Source organism: Sminthopsis crassicaudata, chromosome 1, assembly GCF_048593235.1.
Source record: "Sminthopsis crassicaudata isolate SCR6 chromosome 1, ASM4859323v1, whole genome shotgun sequence".
NCBI classification, from domain to species: domain Eukaryota; kingdom Metazoa; phylum Chordata; class Mammalia; order Dasyuromorphia; family Dasyuridae; genus Sminthopsis; species Sminthopsis crassicaudata.
Window position 1 is genome coordinate 148,121,006 of NC_133617.1, and position 24,166 is coordinate 148,145,171.

Here is a 24,166-nt window from a genome sequence, read left to right on the forward strand (position 1 = left end):
AGTTATCAAATGTCTCCATCTGACGTTTCTCTAGTAACCACCTCCAAAGAGTTCAAAGCACATTAATTACTGAGTTTTGTTTATTTTATGTTGACCTCAGTTGGTTATAACAAAGTGTTCAAAGAGGCCAAGGTTACCAGATTTAATTCCTTTTAGACTAACTAGAATAATTTCTGTTCCCTGCCCATAAAAAGTTCCCTTAATCTTGTTGAAAAAACACCCACCAAAAGCTACCATTGGTTATAAGGTAGAGTCAGGGAAATATATCCCCATTTGTGAAAGAAACCTCAAAGCACATATTTAGAACTTTTTCATATGGGAGAAGAAAATAATTATATGAAATAAGACAAAAAGAAATTTATCTTCATCTTCACTCACTAAAGTATATAGTCTACTCATTTGCACAAGAGGAAAAAACAGAAAATTACAGTAGATTAGAAACTCTTTCACTATCATTTTCACTCCATTTTCATATTTTACCATTTCTCAGCTCTACCTCATTCACTCTATTAATACCATAATAGTCCAGCTGTTCAGGATTAGATTACTGCAAACAGCTCTCCTAGCTATCTTTTGATTTCAAAAAGTAACTAGAAAAGTCATAGAATTCTAGAAGCCATCTTAGAGGTGCCTTATTTTAACATGGAAAAAAAACAAACAAACAAACAACAACAACAACAACAACAACAACAACTAGGGACTAGAACTAGAGAGTTTCATTGACTTGCCCAGGTGGAAAGCTAGTTCTTGCAATCCAATGCTCTTGCCATTCATTATATTTAGTCAGATATTATTTTCACCGTCACATTTAGTCCTTGTTCACTAATTTAATGGCTCTCTCTTAACTACTTCATCAATTGATGCATCTTAACAGCAATAACTGAATGCCATCATTTTTTCCACTTCTTAGCAACAGTGTCTCATACAGGTACATACACACAATAGTTATCTACATAATGAGCAACAAAAAGCAATGCATGCATAAAGTATATGAATAATGACAACAAACCTTAAGGACTGATTATTCTCAGACAGCTTTTGTCTAGTTTTAATTTTGTCAAGTTAATTAGCAGCTAGATGGTGCAGTGGACTGTTATTCAGTCAATAATCGAGCACTGGATTTATGAATCACTTATTTTGCATTAGGCACTGTAACGAACTGTCGTCTCTAGAAGCTGCTGGATCGCTCTCTGGGAAGAGATCTGCTGTGTCTACTCAAATCTCTCAGACAGATTCTTCTTCCTGTAGTGAACCGTTGTCTCCAGGCAGTTGCTGTTAACTCTTGTCCAAAGAAGTGACTTCCCTTCCTGCAGAGAGCCCCGTCAGGCCTGATGTAATGCAGAGAGTCTTCTTCTCTTCCTGGAGTGCTGTCCTCTTTATCCTCCCAGAGAATGGGCGTGGGATAATGCAAGGGCTTCTGGGAAGAAGCACTTCAGCCAATGGGCTTGCTCCTTCTATCAAGTCAACCTGAGTTCTCACCTTGTAATTGTCCAACCTGAATTCTCACCTCGTCACTATCCAGACAACCCAAGTTCTCACTTAGTAATCTTAACATCTCCCCCTTTCTTTTGATTTAGAACATAGGACAGTCATGACCTTGAAACATAAATCCATCAATATGGGAAGTATTACAGATAATTACATAAATTACATAAGCACATAGTAACATAGTAACATAACACATGCTAGAAGTATATAACATAATCATAATCAAATAATCATAAATTGAAAATTTATAAATGTCCATAAGTCCATTGTCCATTAGTCTCATCTTGTGTAAGGAAGTCCAATGATTCCTGCTGGTTTTTAAAGTTCTTTAACAGTCTTCTTATTATCCATGCTCTTTCAGTGTCAGATGTTTCTTAGATCTTCTCCTTTATTTTGAGGTCTTTCTCTTTTTCTGTCTCTCTCTGATGGACAAGGCGAATATGACTCGTTGGCACCCATCTGATTCCTTCTTCATCTGTTTTCTTCTGTCTGTTAAAATACTAGCAAACCCTCTCTCCCAGGCAGTTAACCTATCTAATTTTCTTCTATTTACCACTTTCTAAATCTCTTCTCATCATCTGGCAATTACATTGGAGTTGTTTGCACTGGACACAGCCCTGTTGGTTTAAAAGGCCTGTATTCTCCCCAAGTGTAATCCATTTTTGCAATTTGATTGCCTTTTGACTGACTGATTGGGTAATCCCTTTCTGCCATGTGATTGCTTTTCTGCTGGTTGATTAAATCAGAGTCCTGGCCTTCTAAAGGTTCTTTGGGTGTAGCATTAGCTGCCATCATACCCCACGTCTTTTTTGCCTGGAGCCCTGGACCTGGGCCCCTCATCCCATTTCCCTGAATTATTCTACACTCTGATGCCCAATGGAGTCCTCTGTTGCATTTTGGACATGGGGTTTTAGGTCTTCTCTCACCCTGTCTTCTCACTGTATCTCCATACCTACACTGAGCTCTTAGATGTCCAATTTTTCCACATTGAAAACATCTCCGAGTTTCTCTAGAAGGCCCTTGCCAGGAGGGACCCTGTCTTTCCACATTCATCATTGTCTGGGTGTAAAAAGCATTTGTTCCCACTGTAGCACAGCGTCTTATGATCTCCTCTAAAGGAGCATCTTTGTCTAATCCCCATATAATTCTTTTGCAAATCTCATTGGCATTTTCCTTAGCCAGATGTCTGGTCATTATTTCTGTAGCTGCATTTTCTCCAATAGTTCTTTTGACAGCAGTTTGCAAACGTCCCACAAAATCTGCAAAAGGTTCATTGGGACCTTGCTGTATTTTAGTGAAAGCCTCTCCACGATCTTTCTGTCCAGGAAGGACACCCCAAGCTTTTATTGCAGCCTTAGCAATTTGTTCATATATTGTCATGGTATAATTAGTCTGTTCTGAATTCTCTCCATACCGACCTTCACCAGCCAAGTGCTCAAAAGTGAATTGTGTGTTAACTCCTATTTCCAAATTGCATCTGACTTGAATTTTACATAATTCATGAAATTCCGAAAGCCATAATAAATTTTCTCCAGGTTCCAGGCATATCCTTGCTATGGATTTCCAATCATTCGGGGTTAGGACTTCATAAGACAAACCATCTAGTAACATTTTGACATAAGCTGATGTAGTCCCATAAAGGGTACAACCTTTTTTCAAATCCTTAATTTTATTCAAATCTAAAGGTGCATATCTTCTCATTTTATGACCTACAGAATCAATATTTTCAATCACAGGATATGCATGTATAAAATCACTTATATCCTGTCCTTCTCTCTTAGCTTTAACCAATGCTTTTTCTAATCTTGTCATAGGCTTAGGCTTCTTCACAGGCAATTCTGTTTGTGTTTCTGCCTCTTCCCCTCCTTCTTCCTCCACCTCTGAAGGTGGGGTTGATGTGGGCCTATCAATAATCTGTTCTCTAGGCAGGGTTGAAGCTTCTTCAAGAGAATCATACCATAATTCCTCATTTAAATCCTCTTGCTCTAGGGAAAGATCTTGATCTTTCCTTTTTTCCTCACACTTCCTCCTCTGTTCATTTTTAGAACTTTTCCTTCTCCTACAACTTGCTTGATAGTTTAAGGCTAATTGAACTATGTTGTAGATATAAAATACTTCTGCAGAAATTGAACGAGGCCCATTTTTTGCATGAAATTCTTTCATTTCATATCCCACTAGCTTCCATTTATCTACATCTATCTTTTCTTCCTCTAAGAACCAAGGGGATGTACGTCTTAATGCAGCCAAGAGTTTAGCAATCTGTACCCAGGTTACAAGTAAACTCTGCTCCTCAATTATGTTGATTATACTCTCTATAATACCACTCCTGAATGGGGGTGGAGCTGAGGTTGCTTCTGGGGCTGGGGCTGAGTCGGCTGAGGTCCAGGGATTGAATATAGCTAACATCTGCCCCATTTCAGCTATAAGAGATTCCTGGTTTAGCCCTTAACAAGTTAAGTTCCTTATTTATCTATTAGCACGCTCACTTAATCTTTAACAAAGTTTCCTCGTTACTCACGGTTCTGGGTCAGAGAGACTGAGATCTAGATTGGAAGCTTTTCCACTGGAATCAGGACCGTGTCTGTCCCTGTTCGGGCGCCAAATTGCGAAGGTCTGGTCTAGCTCCTCTTGTCAGGATAAGCAAAAGTCCTTGCCCCACGTGTGGACGCCAATTGTAGTGAGCTGTCGTCTCTAGAAGCTGCTGGATCGCTCTCTGGGAAGAGATCTGCTGTGTCTACTCAAATCTCTCAGACAGATTCTTCTTCCTGTAGTGAACCGTTGTCTCCAGGCAGTTGCTGTTAACTCTTGTCCAAAGAAGTGACTTCCCTTCCTGCAGAGAGCCCCGTCAGGCCTGATGTAATGCAGAGAGTCTTCTTCTCTTCCTGGAGTGCTGTCCTCTTTATCCTCCCAGAGAATGGGCGTGGGATAATGCAAGGGCTTCTGGGAAGAACCACTTCAGCCAATGGGCTTGCTCCTTCTATCAAGTCAACCTGAGTTCTCACCTTGTAATTGTCCAACCTGAATTCTCACCTCGTCACTATCCAGACAACCCAAGTTCTCACTTAGTAATCTTAACAAGGCACCATGTTAAGAACTGAGAATATAAAGTGAGTCAAAAACAGTCCTTGTCTTCAAGGAATCCACAATGTAATAATAATGATGATATAAATAATGGAGGATTATGACTATAGATGGCCATGATCTTAGCAATTTATGAATTAGAGAAATGCCGGGAACACTGAGAAGTCTAATGACTAGCTCAAGAACCAGTAGCTAAAACCAGGAATCAGAGACAAGACTAGAATTTGACTTTTCCTGGTTCAAAGGCTAACTTTCAATCTACTATGCTACATTCTTCTCAATCTTCAATAAAACTCTTCTATCTTCATTGAAATAATTAGTACTTACAGAAAATGATATATTTGAATAAATATAGTTTATTTTCATTTAGAATAAAGAAAGTATCTAGACTACCACTGTGAAAAGAAACTCAACTCATTGTAATGTTCTGCATTTAAAAAATATATATATATCAACTCTGGAGTCAAGAGGATTTTGGTTCAAAGCCATGTGACTTCGAGAAATCAATCATTTAACTTTCCTAAACTTCATTTTCCTCAAATGGTAAATGAGGGATTGGATCAGATAGCCTTGGAGGTCCCTTCAAGATCTAAATTTGTAATATCATAATGCATTTGAACATATCTCTTGGAACTCTGTCTTCCCAGAAATCAGCCGGAGTCAGGATCACTAAACGTCTTTATTCTTGATCTTTTACCGTCAAAATCAGGGGATTAGGTCTAGCAATCTCACAAACACCTTCCTCCCTCAAATGCCAGGAAAGACTGAGGGTGAGCGTCTCAATTTCCTCTTCCTTCCTCCTCCTACTCCTCCCACACACATCACTTACCCCTCTTTGTCCCACCAATCAAGTCAGCACAGAATAGCTGGGGAGGGTCAATCTTCAAACAAGTTAATAGGGAACCTTCCAATTGGCAATTAGTCTCACGTGCTCCATTATCCAAATGCATTTGCTCAGTTCTAGCCCTTTACACATATCCTTATTTAGAAATTGTTGTAGTCATTTCAAATGTGTCCAACTCCTCATAATCCCAATTGGAGTTCTTTTGATAAAAAGAACTTCTCTAGTTCCTTTTACAGATGCAGAAAATGAAGCAAACAGGGTTATATGACTTATTCAGTGTCACACAACAGCTAGTAAGTGTCTAAGGTCAGATTTGAACTCAGGAAGTCTTCTCAACTTCAGGCCCAGTGCTCTATCTACTGTGCCACTAATATAGAAATAACAACCACCAAAAATACAAATGGGGCTATTAGTGATTTGCTTTATCTTCATTAACTACAAATACTCATCCAACTTCATGAGTTTTAATAAGAGAAAGTTAACTTTACAAATTTCATTTAATTCCATTCTCATGTTATAGCTTACTTAACTAAATATTTGAATGACCAAGCATCTTAAAATGAAATTACTTTTTTTAAAACCTTGACACTGGTAGGTTTTCTTCACTAAGTAAAACAAAATGTAAGAGAGGAAACTAAATAGCCTTAAACTCATGCAAATTGTAAAAGAAAAGTCTTCTAAAAAGTGTTACAATGACCAAAGATATTAAGAAAGCAAAAAAATCCAAAACTGAACAGTAGAAAATGACAAAGTAGTCCTCATAAGGCCTTCATCTTGCTTACCCAAATGAAATGCTGCTTAGGAGGTAAGAAAACTTCAAAACTTCCATTTACATAAAGACTCATTTGAAGAGTACACAGGTCATTTATTACTGAGAAGCTAATTGGGTGGTTCAGGGGAAAGGATTCAATCCATAATTTATACCTATTTGGGGTGCTTTTCCCCTTGGCTAAAGATGATTCATGGGTAATTACGGCTTCCAATGAAAAGTGAGCCAACTAAACCACTATGACAAAAGCAGAAAAACATGCAAGTCTAATACATCTTTATCCAGTGTGTCAAGATGGGCGTTTAATTTCAGACACATGACAAGCCTCTCATCTAAATTGTTCCCCACCTATGCTACTAATTTAAAGGGAGGACACTTTTTTTAGGAGAAATGAGGAGCCTTAATAAAAAGCAAAAGTTTAATAGGAGGGAAACAAGTGGCATGGGAAGAGAAAGAAAAAAAAATCTGAGTACATTACTCATGGCATACATCCTTTATACCCTCTTTTATACCCTCTGCTCATTTTTTTTTTTTTTTTTGGTTTAGGTATCTGTTGCTATTCCAGCTCAAAAAAAAAAAAAAAGAGAGAAAGGACAGGCTCTATTCACTTATTCTTCAAACTATTATACTGATAGATTATATCATTGCCTCCAAATACCTGGAACATTTTTCACATTACAGATTTCTATTTCTTTAGGACTGCTTTCCCCACTTTTTCCAAAAGGTGTCTCTCTTCACTATTATCTCTCAGATGTCTTAAAAAAACAAAAACAAAAACAGAAAGGTACTTATGTCATGGAATTCAAATATCATATTCTCATGGGGATTCTCACTTGAATAGTAGACTGTAATTATATTCTATGACCATATCATGTTAGAGACCATGAAACAAATCCAACATCTTCCTATTCTACACCTTGAGGTCAAGAGTTTAGCTCCTTCTGAGTAAATACTGTTTTATTCATTGCATGTGTATACACCAGTGCCTAGCAGTCTGGGCATGTAAATAGGTGCTTAATAAATGTGTGGATTGAATGACTGAAATGCAAAAATCCAAGTTTTCCTATTGTAAAAAATGATTTCTAAAATTAAAACTATGTTGTGTGTAATATATAGTAATGTGTTTTTCATAGAGCTATAAAATAAAAGGGCAGGTAGGTGATGCAGGGGATAGAGTTTGAGGTCTGGAGTTAGGAACTCATCTTTGTAAATTCAAATCTGATGCCAGACACTTCCTAGCTGTGTGACTCTGGGCAAGTTGAATAATTCCTGTTAGCCTCAATTTCCTCATCTGTTAAATGAGATGGAGGAAAAAAAAATTACAAACCAGTATCTTTGCCAAAAAAAGCCCAATGGATCATGAAGAGTTGGGCATGACTAAAAAAAAATTACTGAACAAAAATAATAGATTTAAAACTAGAATGAATGAAAAAATATTTCTCAAGTATATATTAGGTGAATAGCATTGTGCTAAGAAAATACAAACAGAAAAATATCATGACGTTTCCAGAAAATGGATGAAAATGATCTCTCTCTCCCCTAGACAGTGCTGACAATCCCATCTTAAGGTGTTGATAACTGTCTCTTAAGCACCTTATAATCCCTCTAATCTAGGGTTTATTTTAAAAGCTGCTTTGCCTTTCCTACATGTCAGAAATTAGTAAGTCACTTTCAACCATTAGGCAAGAGGCATATTTCCTTTTACAACTAACACGGTTTTTCTAATTCAGTCACAATCAGTATCAGCATTTATAGGCTTGCCACAATATTTTTCTGCTCTATTTAATGTTCAAAGATGAAGACCTGAAATGGGATGGGGACAAACAACAGAGTTTTTAAACCCACTGAAGGTAAAGGCTGGGGAATGTGGGTCAGCTGCTTCAGGAAGTCAGTTAAGGGTACTGGGCGAGGGGAAATAATACTGGATTGAACTATGTGATCCTTGGATGAGCTAATTTCTAAGAGCCTCAGTTTCTTCATATGCAAAATGGGGCTAATATTTCAGTTTATGGTGAGGAAAAGTCTTTGCACTGCTTTATGCAGTGTATAAAGGGAGCTAGGATCACAATGCTGTTTTCTCTCTCTGAAGCTCCCTTAGTAGGAAGGGCAAGTGCTTATGTTCTGTGCCACGGTCATTATTAGGGTTATTAAGCATAAGGGTTATATTAAGCATTATTAGGGTTCAAAGGCAAAAGTGAAGCTCATCTTGGATACTAACAGTATTATTGAGAATAGAAATCAATAGATGATCAGTGTAATAGCCTTGGGCAAGAGGCCAATGTGATTGTGCTCCTTCTGGCATTTCCTCTCTAGAAGCTGAAAGACAGGTCTCTAGATCACCTGTGTAAAGAGCCTTATGTGTTTAGGGGAGGGGAGTGCTCTCTTACTCTTGGACATTTTTTTTTAAACATTATAACAAAAATCTTAAAAAAGAAACAATCCTTCAGATTTTTCTTTTCTTTCATGAACAATGATGTTATTTAGAATAAAATGCATGATATATAGCATGGTAAAGGGGGAAAACAATAGAGATACCCTCAGAAGACATCTGGATTCAAATCCTAGCTTGGCCTGCAAGACTTTGGATGAGTTCCTCAATCTTTCAGCATTGGATTATGTGATCCTTAAAATCCCTCCCAAATCCACAACTAAGATCCTAAACTTGTTTTGTCTAAGCAATGGTTTTATTGCACAAATAGAAACTTTTAGGTGTTAAATGGGAGAAGATAGGATAACATGTTGATTAATTTTGCTGAGCTGCTTATTACTCTCCATACTTTTTTTCTTTTTAAATTCTTTTAACAAAATAGGCAGATAGATGGTACACAGAATAGAGCAGAAAACCAGGGGTTGGTTGGGATGACCTGAGTTCAAATCCAGCCTTAGATGCTTTCTAATAGTTTGTAAAACTTTTAAACTGATTCAGAAAACTTATAGAACATTTAAACTGATGAAAAAAGAAATTAAAAGAACCAGGACGACGATTTATATTAAAAACAATACTATAAAGACACTGTCTAATCCTACAATAGCTAAAGTGCCACCAACTCAAAAGGCTAATCATTAGGTAGATAAAACACAAAGGTAAATCTGGCCAATTTAAGAAAAAGATCTAGTTTTAAAGATTAATTTTTAAAATTTAATTTTAGAGAAAATTATAAATGCTGTAAAGTTAGTGCTAGTGTCATGTGTTGCTATATTGTATCTTTACATATCACACACAAATGTGTTACCTTTTTTTGTTTTCCTTTTTAGGAGAACAAGTTTTGCTCTCTCAGGCTAAAAGCTGAATAGCCATTCAAGAGTTGAATCCTACTATTTATTGCCATGGAAGCTATAATCTGCTCATTTTCCCAATATGGGCCAATTTCCTCCTCCATAGATAGTGTGGTGGTCTCATCATATGAAAACCAGACTGTAGATACCAGACCTTAATACTTGCAACTCAGGACTCCCAATCTTAAGAAATCCACTAGCCTCAGCCTACATTTTGTTAAATCATCAGCGTTGTTGACTATCTGAAAATCACTTAGAAAATCATCTAGGTAGTACAGCGGAGAGTGTGTTGGGTTTGGAGCTAGAAAGACCCAAATCTAAATTCTGCCTCAGACAGTTAATAGTTGGATCACTTTAGACACTTAAGCTCTATCAGACTCAGTTGCCTCAACTATAAAATAAAGATAATAATAGCATCCTAATATACTTCATTGATAAATAATATAATTCAATGTTGAATATCTCTTTTTTTCCCACCCCCTTTTTTGTTCTCTCTCTCTCTCCCCCAAGTTATAATTTCTTCAAATGTGCAGCAAGAACATGTATACTAAATCATTCACACAGCTCAGAAAGAGTCAAAAGAGCCAAAAGAGCCATAGAAGAGCTCTCTTTTGGTTATAGGTTTGGCAACAAGGAGCCATTCCCTGCAGGGCTAACCTTGAGTGTGACCACAGACAATATTCTTTTGTGAATTCTGGGTCTTGGCCCTACAAGGCATTCTTTGTTCCTGCCTCTTGGTTCCACTTTCCTTGGTGCCTTACCTGGGATAGTATGCTGTGTAATTCATGAAAAGCTGTGTGCCAGCTGGATAGTAGGCTGTGGAGGGCTGTAGTGTCCGGGGACTCAGAAGGACAGAAGGCTGATAAAGGGCAGCTTCCGTTGGGATCACTGCGGCAGGGGCTGGAAACGTGTAGGAAGGAGGAGATAAACCTAAATAGAAAAAATGGGAGAGTTACAGAACACATAGTTTTTCCTGGCAAAAGGGCCACAAGGTTATTGTTTTTAGATACAAAATGTACAGTTGGGAGTTTTTCCTGATAGGTCTTTCCAGCCTTCTCACTCCCATCTTTTTTGGTTCCAAGGACCCCTCAGTATTAATGCAATAACTACATATATCCTAATGACCTGGAAATAACAGCTTCTCCTATGAAATTTGAGAAATATTATGTCTTAGTACCACTCTATTATCTGTCTTCTCTAATAGTATGATATGAATTTTTTTCCCCTGTAGTCCAGGGGATCTGAACTATGCATCATCTCTAAGACAGAAGGTTCTTTCATCTACTTGCACAAATACTGATAAAGCATAGCACAACAAACTCCTAATTGTTCAAAGAGCCAATTATTTTGTTTGAGGATAGACCAGGATCTCCTGATTTTCTTTTCCTTCTACTTTTTCACAGTTACCCTTCTTTTTACTAGTTACAACACAGAGAACACTAAATATGCTTCAGTTCATTTAGTATTTCTTCTTCTATTCCTCTGGAAATCTGGGTCATAACATACTTGAGAATAAAGAAAGACCCTCAGGGGTTCAGTCAATGTTCACTTTAGGAAGAATATCTCTAAGGGTCAAATTGGAAATGTCTAATCCAGGGCTATAGGTAACCTGCCTCAGAAATTTATTTCAAGATTTATTTCAAAGACGTCTGAAGCTAATCTTAAGGCTGACAACTGAGAATGTCTTTGGATTGCCACTATTTTGGGATCATAGAAGCAGAGATTTAGGGCTGAAGTGACTTCAAAAGTCATTTTACAAATGAGGAAGCCTGGAGATCCAAAGACACCAAACACCTTCCACTAATGACTTTCACGTGGTCATTCAAGGTAGCATTAGTCAGAGTCAGGATTTAACCTCCCTGATTCCAGATTCCATATTCTTTCATTATACCATACTATCATTCTTCTTGGAATCCTTTAGATGAGAGTTGGCCAGGGATATCTAAATTTTTATCTGTATTTTTGACATGAACAAGACTTCTTCCTTAAAAGGTGCAATTCAAATCATTCAACTTAGTTCTTACTCAGGAGCTCTCATTTATGAACCTGGTTGAGAAAGGTATATAATCATGGAAAAGAAGTTTTCAATCATAACTACAGATCTCATTTAACCATATCATCATTATCCTATTATTATATTCAAATTCAAGATTATATTCAAATGAATAGGCAACTTGATTTTGACTTTCTTATGCTTGTCTAATAGTTAATATTTCATAGGTTAGAAATATACCACATCATGCATGAGGCACATCAACATGTATTTAGAAATTTGTAAGAAATTAGCACCTGAGAACTCAGTTTTTTACAGGTCTGCTTCTTTTGGGAGATAGAAATTATACAGCCACAAGTGAAACCAATTGCTTTCGAAGGGAATCTTAATTTTATATCTAATTCAATGCACTGAATGGACAAGAAAACTGACACACCCAAAAGCTCATCAATCCAAAATTATAGAGTAAGTCAAGGCCAGAATGGAATTTGAACCAGTTTCACCACTCCTGTTGCTTACATGTATGACTCCTACTGATAAAATAACTGAATGATTAGATGGTAAACTGAAGTAATTAAATATATCTGCTCTGTTTTCAAACAATGAAAAGAAAAGAAATTTGTTTTTACCAAAATTTTTGATAAGTACAAGTGGCACTTTGATATTTGAACAGTTCTCCTAAAGAATTTGTTAAATGGGTGCAGTGGATGGAACACTGGCCCTGAAGTCAGGGGGACCCGATTTCAAATCTGTCTCAGACATTAAATACTTCCTCGCTGTGTGACCCTAAGCAAAGTCACAACTCCAATTGCCTCAGGGGAAAAAAAAAAGAAAGAAAAAAGAATTTATTAAACTATACTACTGTATTATGTGACCCTGAGCAGGTCACTTAACCCCAATTGCCTCAGCAAAAAATAAACAAAACAAAAACAAAAAACTATACTACTGTATTCCTGGAAAGTCTGTATATAATTATCTTTTAAAGTAGGATTCTTAAATATTAATTTTTTTTAGGAAAAAGAAGACTATGCATAATTATTCCTTAATATATTGCACCTGCAATATGGTGTTTAGCATATTACTTCAAGGGTCAATGAATACTTCCCTCATATCTTCAATATTGAATTCCTCAATGACAGTTTTACAACAATATCTTTTTTTTTAAGTTTGACAGTATTCTTCAAAAAACAGGTATGAAATGCTCCCCAAATTGTGCAACTATTTTAATCCCATGACATGAGACCAAAAAAAATTTCACTTTGAAGTACATTTTATTTTAGAAAAAGGAAAATACTAAGCTTTATCAGTGGAAATCTAGCACAATATGAGTTAATTTTTCCATTAGATACTATTTGGTTCTTAAATTCATTTTAATCCCTCTCCAAAAACAAATATTGTGAATTAATAATGTTTGTTTACACACACACACACACACACACACACACACACACACACACACACACACACACGCAGAGCTAGGAGGCTAAATTTGAACTCAGGTCCTTCTGACTTCAGGGCTGGTGCTTTATCTACTGCACCACCTATCTGACCCTAATAATTTACATTTATATAGCACTGAATATGTGCCAGGTACTATGTAAATTACTTACAATTATTATCTCACTTAATATTCATAATAATTTTGAGAGAGAGAGATGGCATTATTATGCTAACTTTACAAAATAAGAAACTGAGACACATAAAGGTTAAGTGACTTGCCCAGGTTAACACATCTAAGGAGAGTCTTAATTCATATTTGAGTTCAGATGTTCTTGATGTGGCTTTGATCAGTTGGCAACATAACTAGCTCCCAAAATCTTTCTACTCGGAAAGATAAAATGAATTTGGTTCTATCTAACCTTTGATAGGAAGATTGTTTCATATCTCTGAAGGTAGGTCTAGCTGTTTTATAAAAAGGATAGGAAGAAGAGAATGAATACATTTTAAGAGAAAAAAAATTAGATTTTATGAGAAAATCTCACCTAATCATAAAAGGCAATAAAATGTATTCTAGAGGGAAACTATCAGATTTTAGAGACATTCATAAGTCATTGCATATAAATCTTTGGTCAGATTATATCATTATATGATTTCCCCTAAACTACCTGGATTATTTTTTAGAAATTTTAATTTTATAAAATTGACTTTCTCCTGAGTGGTCTCTCAGTCTCATTTTAGAACCTGTTTGGCCTTCAGTTTGCTCATCTGTAATCTAAAACATTTAATTATCACTTTCTGCTTCTAAATCCTATCGTCCTACACCAGACACCTTTGACAATTAGCAAAACATATTATATACATCTCATCTAGGTAGTTATTATAAAATCTCCTTTATATGACCCTACTATAAATCATACATATAGGAAAAATTATCTCCAAGAGATAAAAATATTATTATGAACACAACTTTTTTTTTTTTTAATCAATATTCAGTTAAGTTGTCTGGCTAAACAAAGCAGAGGTAAGGATCCTTTTTGACTAAAATTTGGTCCAAGTTGTCCAATTCTTCCAAATCAAAAACAAATCAAGTTTCATAATCAAATCACCATTTATCTTTAGAATTTATTTGAGCTGTGATACATCTTTGAGCCTAGGACTAAAAATTCTGTATTAGGTGATCCCTTTAGATAAATATGACAAATATTTTTCTCAATAAGCATGATTTCAGGTACAATAATGTTTTACCTACATGAACCTTTCCCTCCCCCTTAAAACATTACACTTCAGACCTTTAAAATATGTTCCCTAAACACTATCCAGAACTTAGTATGGAATTAAAAGCATATTTATATAACAGATAGGACACCAGCTGACTGCTACCCAGGTTCCAATGAGCAAGAACATGGCCTGAAATTAAGCACTGATCCTGTGACCCAATGAAAACTTTGGCTGGTTTAATAAGATATTTTAGCCTTTGTGTTAACTTGTTACTCTAGACACTGTAAAGTATCAGAATAAATATGTCTTAACAAATCAGTATTTGAATTTTATCTTTCCTCATCCAGAAAGTAGAGAGAAAAAAAGAAGAAACCTACCATCATTCAAACAATAAAGGTTTCCATGTAAAAATTTCAAATTCACCTTTAAATTAGTTTACATGCATATTAAAATATCTCTGTAGCCAAGTTGCTTCCCAGAGTCAGTGCTTACTTACTTGGGCATGTTAAGCTTTAGAAATCAAGTTGCTTATTACTGGAAAAGCAAGAGGATGATCTGAAAGAAGGTTCGTTTTTCTTTGTTTTTAACCATTTTTTTTTTTCTCTGTTATGGATTTCCACAACCAAGGTCTTAAGTTAAATCACCAGATATTGTTGATTTCAGATGGGAAAGCTTCATATGACCATTTTATCTGCCTCAGAAAGAGCCAGGAACATAGTTATGAAAGCAGCTCAAGCACCTACCAGCACATAGAGGAGGATAGCGCCAAGACCCAAGAAAAACTTACATGGTAACTTACATGGCGGTGGGGATAAGCCATTTCGATTTAAAGTGCCCCCCATTAACACAAAGTTCATCTCCTCAGCTGAACACTGAAAGACTTCAACATATCTGTCCTTCATAGTCTTTTTATGACATTTTTGTGCAGCCATAAATGCTCTGTCTGCAGATTTCATCTGGATAAAGGCATCTCCTGATGGGCGACCCTGATGGAGAAAAGGGAGAGATAAAAAAAGTTTTCTTTTATTACAAGGGGGAAAAAAGATTCATCTTCTATTTCTAGGAAACAATTGTTGTTTAATATACTATGGGACAATCATGTATAACATTGAGATTTAAATTATTAAATTAAATGTTAGCAAATCTAAAAAGATGAGATTTGTATTTCCGCCTAATAACTGGAAACAGTATCTGTCATTTGGACTACAAAATTAGAAGCAAAGGGTTTTGAAGCTCAAAACTGAAAGGAATTTTTTTAATTTGACACAAATACAGAGTAAGAGATTCTAGTAAAGTGTCTTTATAACTTTCACGATGGTCTCTAAGAACAGTTTGCAATTTAGGGGTTTTGTTTTTTTTTCTTCCTGAAAATCAAAGAAGGACTTGACCTCCTGATTAATCTTAATCAAATACTGAAAGGTGGTAGGCAAAGTTGAGCTGTAGTTTCAAATATCTCACTCCATATATTGTGATTAAATCCATAATAATCTTCTGATGACTATTCTCCCCTGATTTCATATGTTTCTTCCTCTTCATCCCTCCTCTACCCTCCTCCTTTCTTTATTCCTTTTTTCCCTCAGGACCAAGGTAGCAGATGGCTTGGGGAGGGATTTGGTTAAGGTTTCTGAGGAGCCACTCTAGTTTTTTCTCCTACCTCAAGTTTTGGGTCAGCTACTAGTTTGTACTGCTTCCTCTTCCCCTTCCCTCCCAAACGATCAATAGTATTCTTCATGTCTCACATCTAAAGGTGAGTTTATATCTATTCCTCCAAGGATAAATGGGCAAAGGATATAAACAATTCTCCATAAAAGGAATACAAATTAATAGTAATGTTTAATAACTTAAAAGTATCTAATGATCAGAGAAATTAAAATTAAAATCATTCTGAGTTGCTATTTGACTGTCAACTTATCAATAATGGTTAAAAATGAAAACTATTCATTGATGGCAGGAATTTAATTAAACATACATCACTGCATTCAAATATGGTTATGTCTAATGATTTACAAAACCAATCATAAGCATGGAAGCAGTCATCCCACAACTAGTACTATATGCTATGTTATTTTTATGAATGATTCATCATGACTTGAAGATGACTCTGGGTTATCAAAGACTATGCCAATTGGCTACAAACTCTGACAGGTTTTTAACCATGCTAAATAGTTTTCAGTGACACCAAGTGACATACTAAGTTTGCTGTACAAGATCCATTCTAGTCATATATGGGTAGGCTTATTAACAGTAGTTTGGTCACTAATGACTCTGTGGTAACCTATGAAAAACAGAAGATCATTTAAAAAAATTGACCTGCCACTCTAAAGATATCCAATATCTTTGTTATATTTAAGGACTAGAAGCAACAAGTACATACAAAAATTAGAGAATGCTTGAATAAGCCATGAAAAAAGAAATGTGATAAGTCTTATGGTAAGTGATCCAGAACAAAACAAACAGCATCTGAACTCTAACGCTGACAATTTTTTAATTCTTTAAACAGCAACAAAATCTAATAAGTACATAGAAAAAAAAAAACAGAACAATAGAATGGAATAAAAAATAAACTAGATATTTCATCAACATGCATACAATTTGGGGAGAAACTGCAGAGTATGGAGTTTATGGTTTTATATTTGCTTTGCTTTATATTGTTGAGATTATTAGGTTTAATGGTGAGTTTAAAAAAATCAAAAAAATGAAAGCAGGTTTTCCTTAGAATCTATTTTCTTCAAAGCCAGATTATCATTTTTCATTTAAATCAAATTTATTGCTTTATGATTAGGGGAATGAGGTGTGTATGGGGAGGCACATTTTGTCCCTTGGAGATTCCGTCTTAATTTTAGCTTTGTTAAAAATTATAACTTGGGAGAGAGAGAGAGAGAACAAAAAAGAGGTGGGGAAAGAAAACAGGTAGATATAGGGTTGCTTTCCTATTTAATGATAGACAAAGTCTCTTTGGGACCATTTAAATTCTGATGGCATATTAACAGACATCTCAAGCAAAGTTTCTGAAATTAATTGCTTTATTGTAGCAGGGAACACATCCATTTTCAACAATATTATCCACTTCATCCCCACTCCACCCCCACAAAAAGGATCCTGGTCTTTCATGTAACTAACAAGTAGAATTTTCCCACTGAGACAAATCTCCCTGGGATGGTCTCAACACAATTGATCGTTGTGCCTGAGGGAGAATGAAAAGAAAAGTAGGGGAGCCATGCTGCAATTCCAATTTTGCTGATGTCACAAAAAGATAAGGTTCTAAATATAGGTCTTATTACCTAGGACCCATCTGTGATTGCGATTCTCCACAGCATGATTCTCAATTTGATTTAAATGAAAATGTGTTTTATGATATACCTGTAGGGCAAATTATAAGGTTTTTTCCAAGTGGTGGTAGAGAATTTACAAGATTTCTTTTTTAAACCAAAATCACTAATTTTCAAGAAGACAGAGGCAGTGTTAAGGTTAAAAATTGATGGAACAAAAGAAGCTTTTCATTAGTGGAATAGACAACCTTGACTCACATATGACTCATCAATATGATTCTTTAATCAGCAAAGTGAAAATTGGGCTTAAAGGAAAATAATGGCAGATGTAAAGAATCAAAAGATTCTTCTTGCACAGTTTTGGATACACAGTGAATAGTTTAAAAACAGTTGGTTAATCCTGGGTTCTCTTGACTTCAAATCCAGCCCTCTTTTCATGGCACTGACTGCACTGCCTCCTTCCAACTGATACATGTTTATCTAATCTCTCCCTAAATATTTACACAATATCAGTATATTCTATAACAGTGATCCAGTTTGGTGGTTTTTTTTTTTTTTTTCTTTTTGTTATTGTTGAACATTTAAGCCCTTTCCCAGTTCTGGGGTGTGGATAGGAATGCCTACAAGGATAGAAATCCTACAAGGATATCTTCTTTTTCCTCCTATGTATTCTTCATCTTCCACTCTCTGGAGATACATAACTATAAGATAAGGGTGAAGATCTGGCAATAAAAGTAGGAGGTGCATATGAGAGAGGTAATGGCAATCAATAGTCGGAGGACTTTGGAAAATCTAGTCCTTTCTACATACACCCTTCGTAGGACACTAAAGCCTTAAGAGAAGGAATGTGTATGGGGTAGGGGAGAGTAGGTAGTGGAGGGAAGAAGGTAAAGCAGCTAGTGTGTTCTAAAGTAGATATTCTAATTATTAAAGGGATTAGGAATCTTGCACTAGGTTTTTTGTTAATCTCTACCAGTCATAGGAGAGTGGGAAAGACATAAATACTGCTATAAAAAAGAGAACATTTAATAATAGATAAAATTAATTTCAGAAAAATTGCTAAAGTTTTACCAAGTATTAAAAAAAAAACCTCATTGATTTATACTTTCCATTGAGTGTACCACATAATTTTTTGAGGGACAGAGCAAGGAGGGAGGTCATGTAAATTAAAAATCTTGAAAACATGAAGAAATTTTTCATTTTGGTTAATAATGACTACAAAAGTTACCTTTAGAAATTTCTCACATGTCAATACAAAGGCAACTGGGGTAGCTTAGCTTAGTGGACAGAGTATTGGACCTGGATTCAGGAAGGCCTGACTTCATATTCAGGCTGTTTAAGAATGGGAAGGTTATTTATACTTGTTTCCTTAGTTTCCTCATCTGTAAAAAGATGAAAATAGCAGCACCTATCTTCTATAGTTGTGGTAAGAATAACACAAGATATACTATAAAACTATCTAAAAAACCCTAAAGTATTATATAAATGTTAGATGGTGGTGGCTAGCAGAAGTAATAGATTTTGCTGTTCTCCTTCACTATTTATGTTGTCCCAGAGAAGGTTGGTAAATATCCATGAAGAAAAACAAATGTTATCAGCCTGCTTTTACATATCAGAATAATGGAAAATTAATTTCTAAAGGCAGATTCTACATGTTTTCAAGATTCAGATTAACATCCTAAAATTAGAACATTTGAGGGCCAGACAGGGAGATAACAGGACAAATAAGTTATAGGGGGAAAAAGACAGCAATAGCTGTACTATGTAAGAAATTTTGAAGAAGATGGGGAAATATATGAAATAATGCAGAATGAAGAGAGTTTCAGAACAAGATGAATGATTTCTATAACAACTGTATAACACAAGCAACTTTGAACATAATTCCAGAGGACTGATGATGAATCACGCTTCCCACATCCCAACAGAGAGGAGGTGATTTCAAAATGCAGAATCAGATATAATCCTTGTGGACATGGACTGTGTAGGCATTTGCTTTGCTTAACTATGTATATTTGTGACAAAGGTTTTTCCCCTCTTTTTTTATATTGGGGAGAAAGAGAAAATAAACATTTTTTAAATGAAAAACAAAATAAAATAAAAAACAGCGCTAAACCCAAAATTGAACTGACAGTTTTTCAATAAACTAAAACAACTCTGACTTCACAGAAAGTTATGTTGACATTAAGTAGCTAAATCCAATTTCTAATTCAAGCTCCCCAATTCTGCATCTGGTACATTCCACTACCAAAATGTAGCCACTCCCTAGTTTCACTGAAGGAACACAGCCTATCCCATGACTCATTTCACTCTAGTATTCTTACTATAAGCTGTTGCCTTTTTAATTTGTATTTCTAGGAAGTCAAAAGCAGATTGGGTCTAGATATGGAAGTTTGAATATCTAGAAAACACTAGAATCTGTTTAAATCCACAAAGGTAGACATTATTTGCTCATATTCCAGCCGAAGACTGTCAGATACAACCATGTATCATTATTCTGGCAAATTGTAGTTTTATCAAACTCTAACCACATATAGACAGGGGCAGTATGACATAGTAAGTAGATTGCTTGGCTTAGTAAAATTGAGCTCCTATTTGGTCTCTTGACACTTATGAGATATATAACCCTGGCTATATGCCTTAAAGCATTACTCTCTAGAATTTATCTCTTCCTTTGATGAAAGGGATTTTCTATCCTGAGAGTTCCTCACTATGTTTAAATCAAAGATTCTTCATGTATTCTTTTGATAGCAACTATCAAGCATTAAAGATCATTTAGGTTTTGTTATAAAGAACGTTCTATTCATTGTGATCTCATAGCTGTTGAACAAGACACTCCATCTCTTAAATCCAAGCATTTCCTTTGATTATTCCCCAATTCTGGATTGCATGACTTCCTTCAAGTCCTACCTAATATCGTATCTTCTCCACAAAGCTTTTCCAAGACTCATTTCTTGTTACTTTTCTGTTGATTATTTCTGATATAGTTTATTTGTACAAAATTATTTTCATGGTGCACCCCCTATCAGATTATGAGCTCTAAGACAAGGACTGTCTTTCTTTCCATTCCCAGAATTTAGTATAGTATCCAACATATAGTAGGAAATTAATAAATGTCTACTGATTGACTGACACAACTGGCTTTGTGCACTGAAGTCTGTTGTTGTCATTGAGTTACATCTGACTCTTTCTAACTCCATAGACTATTGCATGCCAGAATTGTCCATGGGGTTTTCTTGGAAAAGATATCGGAATGGTTCGCCATTTCCTTCTAAGGCAAGCAGAGGTTAAGTTACTTTCCCAGAGTCAAACAGTTATTAACCATGGCCGAATTTTGAACTCGGATCTTCCTGATTCCCAGCTCAGTGGTCTATTGACTAAGGTATTTAACTGCTTCTAAGGCATTGAAGCCTACTGACTGACAATAATCATTTTGGATAACTATTCAGAGGGAATCAGAGAAACAACAAAGATAAATAAGTCTTAAAATTCTCACACTAGGGAATAATGAAGTAAAATTCCAAGAAAGGTCTATGTGGCAATGTGAAAGAGACATAACTATTAGTGTGACAAATCACCATGAGTCATTGCATTTTCTGAAGGCATAATTGCACATTCAACAGTTTCACTCATAAGACCACTCTTAGCAGCACATATTTTATTATTTTCTGTTCTGTTAACATAAACACCCAGAGTCATGTTGATTTTTGATTTTATGAACAAGATTTTCTTGCCTGCTTGCTACATATTTTCAAGTAAATAAGCCAGCATGTGCCTCCTCATCTACCTTGACATTTCTATCATTCTAGTACAAAACTTTATCATTTTATGTCTGGTTTTATATATAGCTTTTTGATCCATTTTCTGGTTCTGGTTTTCTCTTTGCCTCAATTCCCTCATTACTCCAGTCTATTCTCCACCTACGGGTCAAACTGATTATCTTCAAATGCAGGTCTGACATGTCACTCCCCCATTCAATAAAATCCAGTAACTTCTTATTATTTCTAGAATTAAATATAGCCTTTTAACTTTAAAGTCCCTCATTATCTGGACTATTCCTATCTTTCCACTTTTTTCTCTTACCCTACTTACCTCTACATATTCTGTGACCCAGTGACACTGGCCTTCTTCTATTCCCTGGAAAGAACATTCCATTTCTTGACTCCTTGTATTTTTTATTTATTTTTTTTTTTTTTGCTTAGGCAATTGGGATTAAGTGACTTGGCCAGGGTCACACAACTAGTCAGTGTTAAGTGTCTGAGGTCAAATTTGAACTCGGGTCCTCCTGACTTCAGGGCTGGTACTCTTATCTACTGCACCACCTAACTGCCCCCCATGTATTTTTGCTAGCCTGGAATTCTCTCCCTCTAGAACTCTACTTTCTGACTTTTTTAAGCTTCATTTTATTTAGGTTAAAAATGTTACCTTTTCAAAAAGCCTTTCCCAATTCATCTTAATGCTAGTACCTTCCCTCTGAGATTATTTTCAATTTATCTGCTATAAAACCTGTTGGCACATAATTGTTTGCAAGCTCTCTCTCTTTGACTATAACCCTGCTTGAAAGAAGAGATTGTTTCTATCTGTCTTTGTAATTCCATCATATTAGATGTTTAGTAAATGCTCATTAATTTGAGTGTATAGACTTCACTGCTGTTTCAAAACACTAAATATGTAGAGAAAAAAATGATCCAGAATTGAAACTAGAGTTGAAAATTGGCGATATTTCCCCTACAAATTAATAAATTAACCACTAGAATTATAATTCTATTATTATTTTTGTGAACGTCTTAATCTCTTCTTTGGCATGTTAGTTTCATTTACATGATTTGCAATTTAACAATTTTTAATGAAGCATTTGTACAAGGCTCTTCATAATAACTGAATACAGAATGGAAAAAAAAAACAGACTCTCTGCTGCAAATGGGTTACAATCCATTCCACTAGAGGAGAGGAAAAAATATTTTGATAACTATTTCATTATAAATTTAAAAGTCTTATGTATTTTGTACTTAAAAACATTATTCTAAACAGGGACCCAAAGACTTGACCAGACTATTAAAGGGGACCATATTAATAATGTTAAGAGCTGCTATGCCAGAAGAGTATAGCATGTACACAGAGAAACATATATAAAAATCACAAAATATTTTAGAGAAAGAAAACATAATTGGGAAAGGTTAGAGGAAAATCAAAGAAAATCCTCAAGCTATTTTTTGAAGCAGATAATCAATATTAAGAGGACAGGACAAGTGGGATACAAGATGGAATCTTAAGTTGTAAGCCCAGTTTGACTGAAAATGAGAGTATATGAAGAAGAACATAATCCATTATATCATTTGTCAGAGAAGCATTTTCCCCTGCAATTTACAAAACTTAAGAAACTGGTCTGGAGCACTCAGTAAGAGACTTAGCCAGTGTCATATCAAAGGTAGGGTTCAATCCATATCTTCCAGGCTCTGAGAATAGTTATCTATATCTCAACTTCTTAAACTACAGTTTATTATCCCTTATAGGGTCGTATAATTGAATGTGAATGATTTACAATCATTAAATGTTTGATTTGTAAACCTATTTTATAAATTATATAACTGGGATGATGTAAAAATCTCTCAGACAAAAAAGGGTCACAAATAGAAAAAGTTTAAGAAACCCTGATGTATTTTTAATGTACCTTGATGAGTTTTAATTGCCTTTTTTTTTTTAAACATAATCTTCTCTGACATCTCTGTAGTATTTTTAAAACATGGGTTAAAAGAAGTTATTTTTCAAAAAGTTTGGCAGAGAAAGGAAAGATTAAAGACAGCATCTCAAGCGTATAGTAGCTAAAAACCAAACATATGTACAGGACACACTGTCACTGATTACATATGGCTTACTTTGAATTGCTCTATTTCCATGTATCCAAGAAGAGTCTACTCTCTTTCCTTTCTACCCAATCTCCTCTTCCCACTTTACAGTACCAATTTATGCTTGGCTCCTCCTATTAGAATGTAAGCTCTTTAAGAAAAGGACTGTCTTTAAAAAAAAGAATAGGACTGTCTTGTTTTCTTGTTTATATCCCCTGTGCTTACTACAACACTGGGTGTATAAAGCATCTAAATGCTTTATCTTTCTACACCTGAAGATGGTTTGTAGGTATAAAAGAAATTGAAGATGAAGAAAAGAAGGCTGTCCAAGTCTTCAGATGAAGATTGTAGGTTAGCCTTGTCAAGAAAGAGGAATATTTCTGAAGTAGGAGATTAAGAGTTAAGAATGGGGAAGAGATTTTAAGATGAAAAGAATGAAAATTAAGTGAAAATTAAATGGCTTTATCTCAATCAAGAAGAGAAGATTTTAGAGACAAGAACATTACAATTCACCAAGAAAGGGGGCAGAAAAGGAATAATATAAAGGACCTATATAATTTATGCTAAATAGGTCAGAAAAATTAATTAATTGATTTCAATGCTCAGTAACCTAAAAAAAAGGAGAGCAAAAAGTAGATGAGAAGCAGCTAACAAGGTAAATACACTTGAAGGTCAGGGAAATGAAGTTTCTAGGGTTATTATAACATAAGAAGAATATAAGAAGATATATATGATAGTCACATATGCTTTGATCAAAAAGTTGAAGCAAAAAAAAAAACTTGAGCCACATATTACAGTTATTTTAATCTATAATTTTTTTTCTTAGATTTTAGCATTGGTAAAATATTTAAATGGAGTATGACTAAACCTGTTTTTCTTTTGAATTTATTATTATTATCACTATTACAAAGAGTGTTTTTTAAATCTAAGGGAATTTTTTCTTTT

At 35.2% G+C, this 24,166-nt stretch overlaps 1 protein-coding gene across 8 annotated transcripts in view; it reads right to left on the reverse strand.

Annotated features, from left to right (window-relative positions):
- Positions 1-24,166, reverse strand: part of ESRP1 (epithelial splicing regulatory protein 1) — a 98,094-nt gene that overhangs the window by 22,508 nt on the left and 51,420 nt on the right. For 5 of the 8 annotated variants that reach the window (XM_074269378.1, XM_074269419.1, XM_074269411.1 and 2 more), the window contains 2 exons: positions 14,897-15,095; positions 10,220-10,388 (listed from right to left, as the gene is read on the reverse strand). In XM_074269378.1, the coding sequence (XP_074125479.1) occupies positions 10,220-10,388; positions 14,897-15,095 (368 nt within the window). Of the gene's footprint in view, positions 1-10,219; positions 10,432-14,852; positions 15,096-24,166 lie in introns of all 8 variants that reach the window. The other 3 variants (XM_074269426.1, XM_074269388.1, XR_012482504.1) reach the window with 2 other exon arrangements.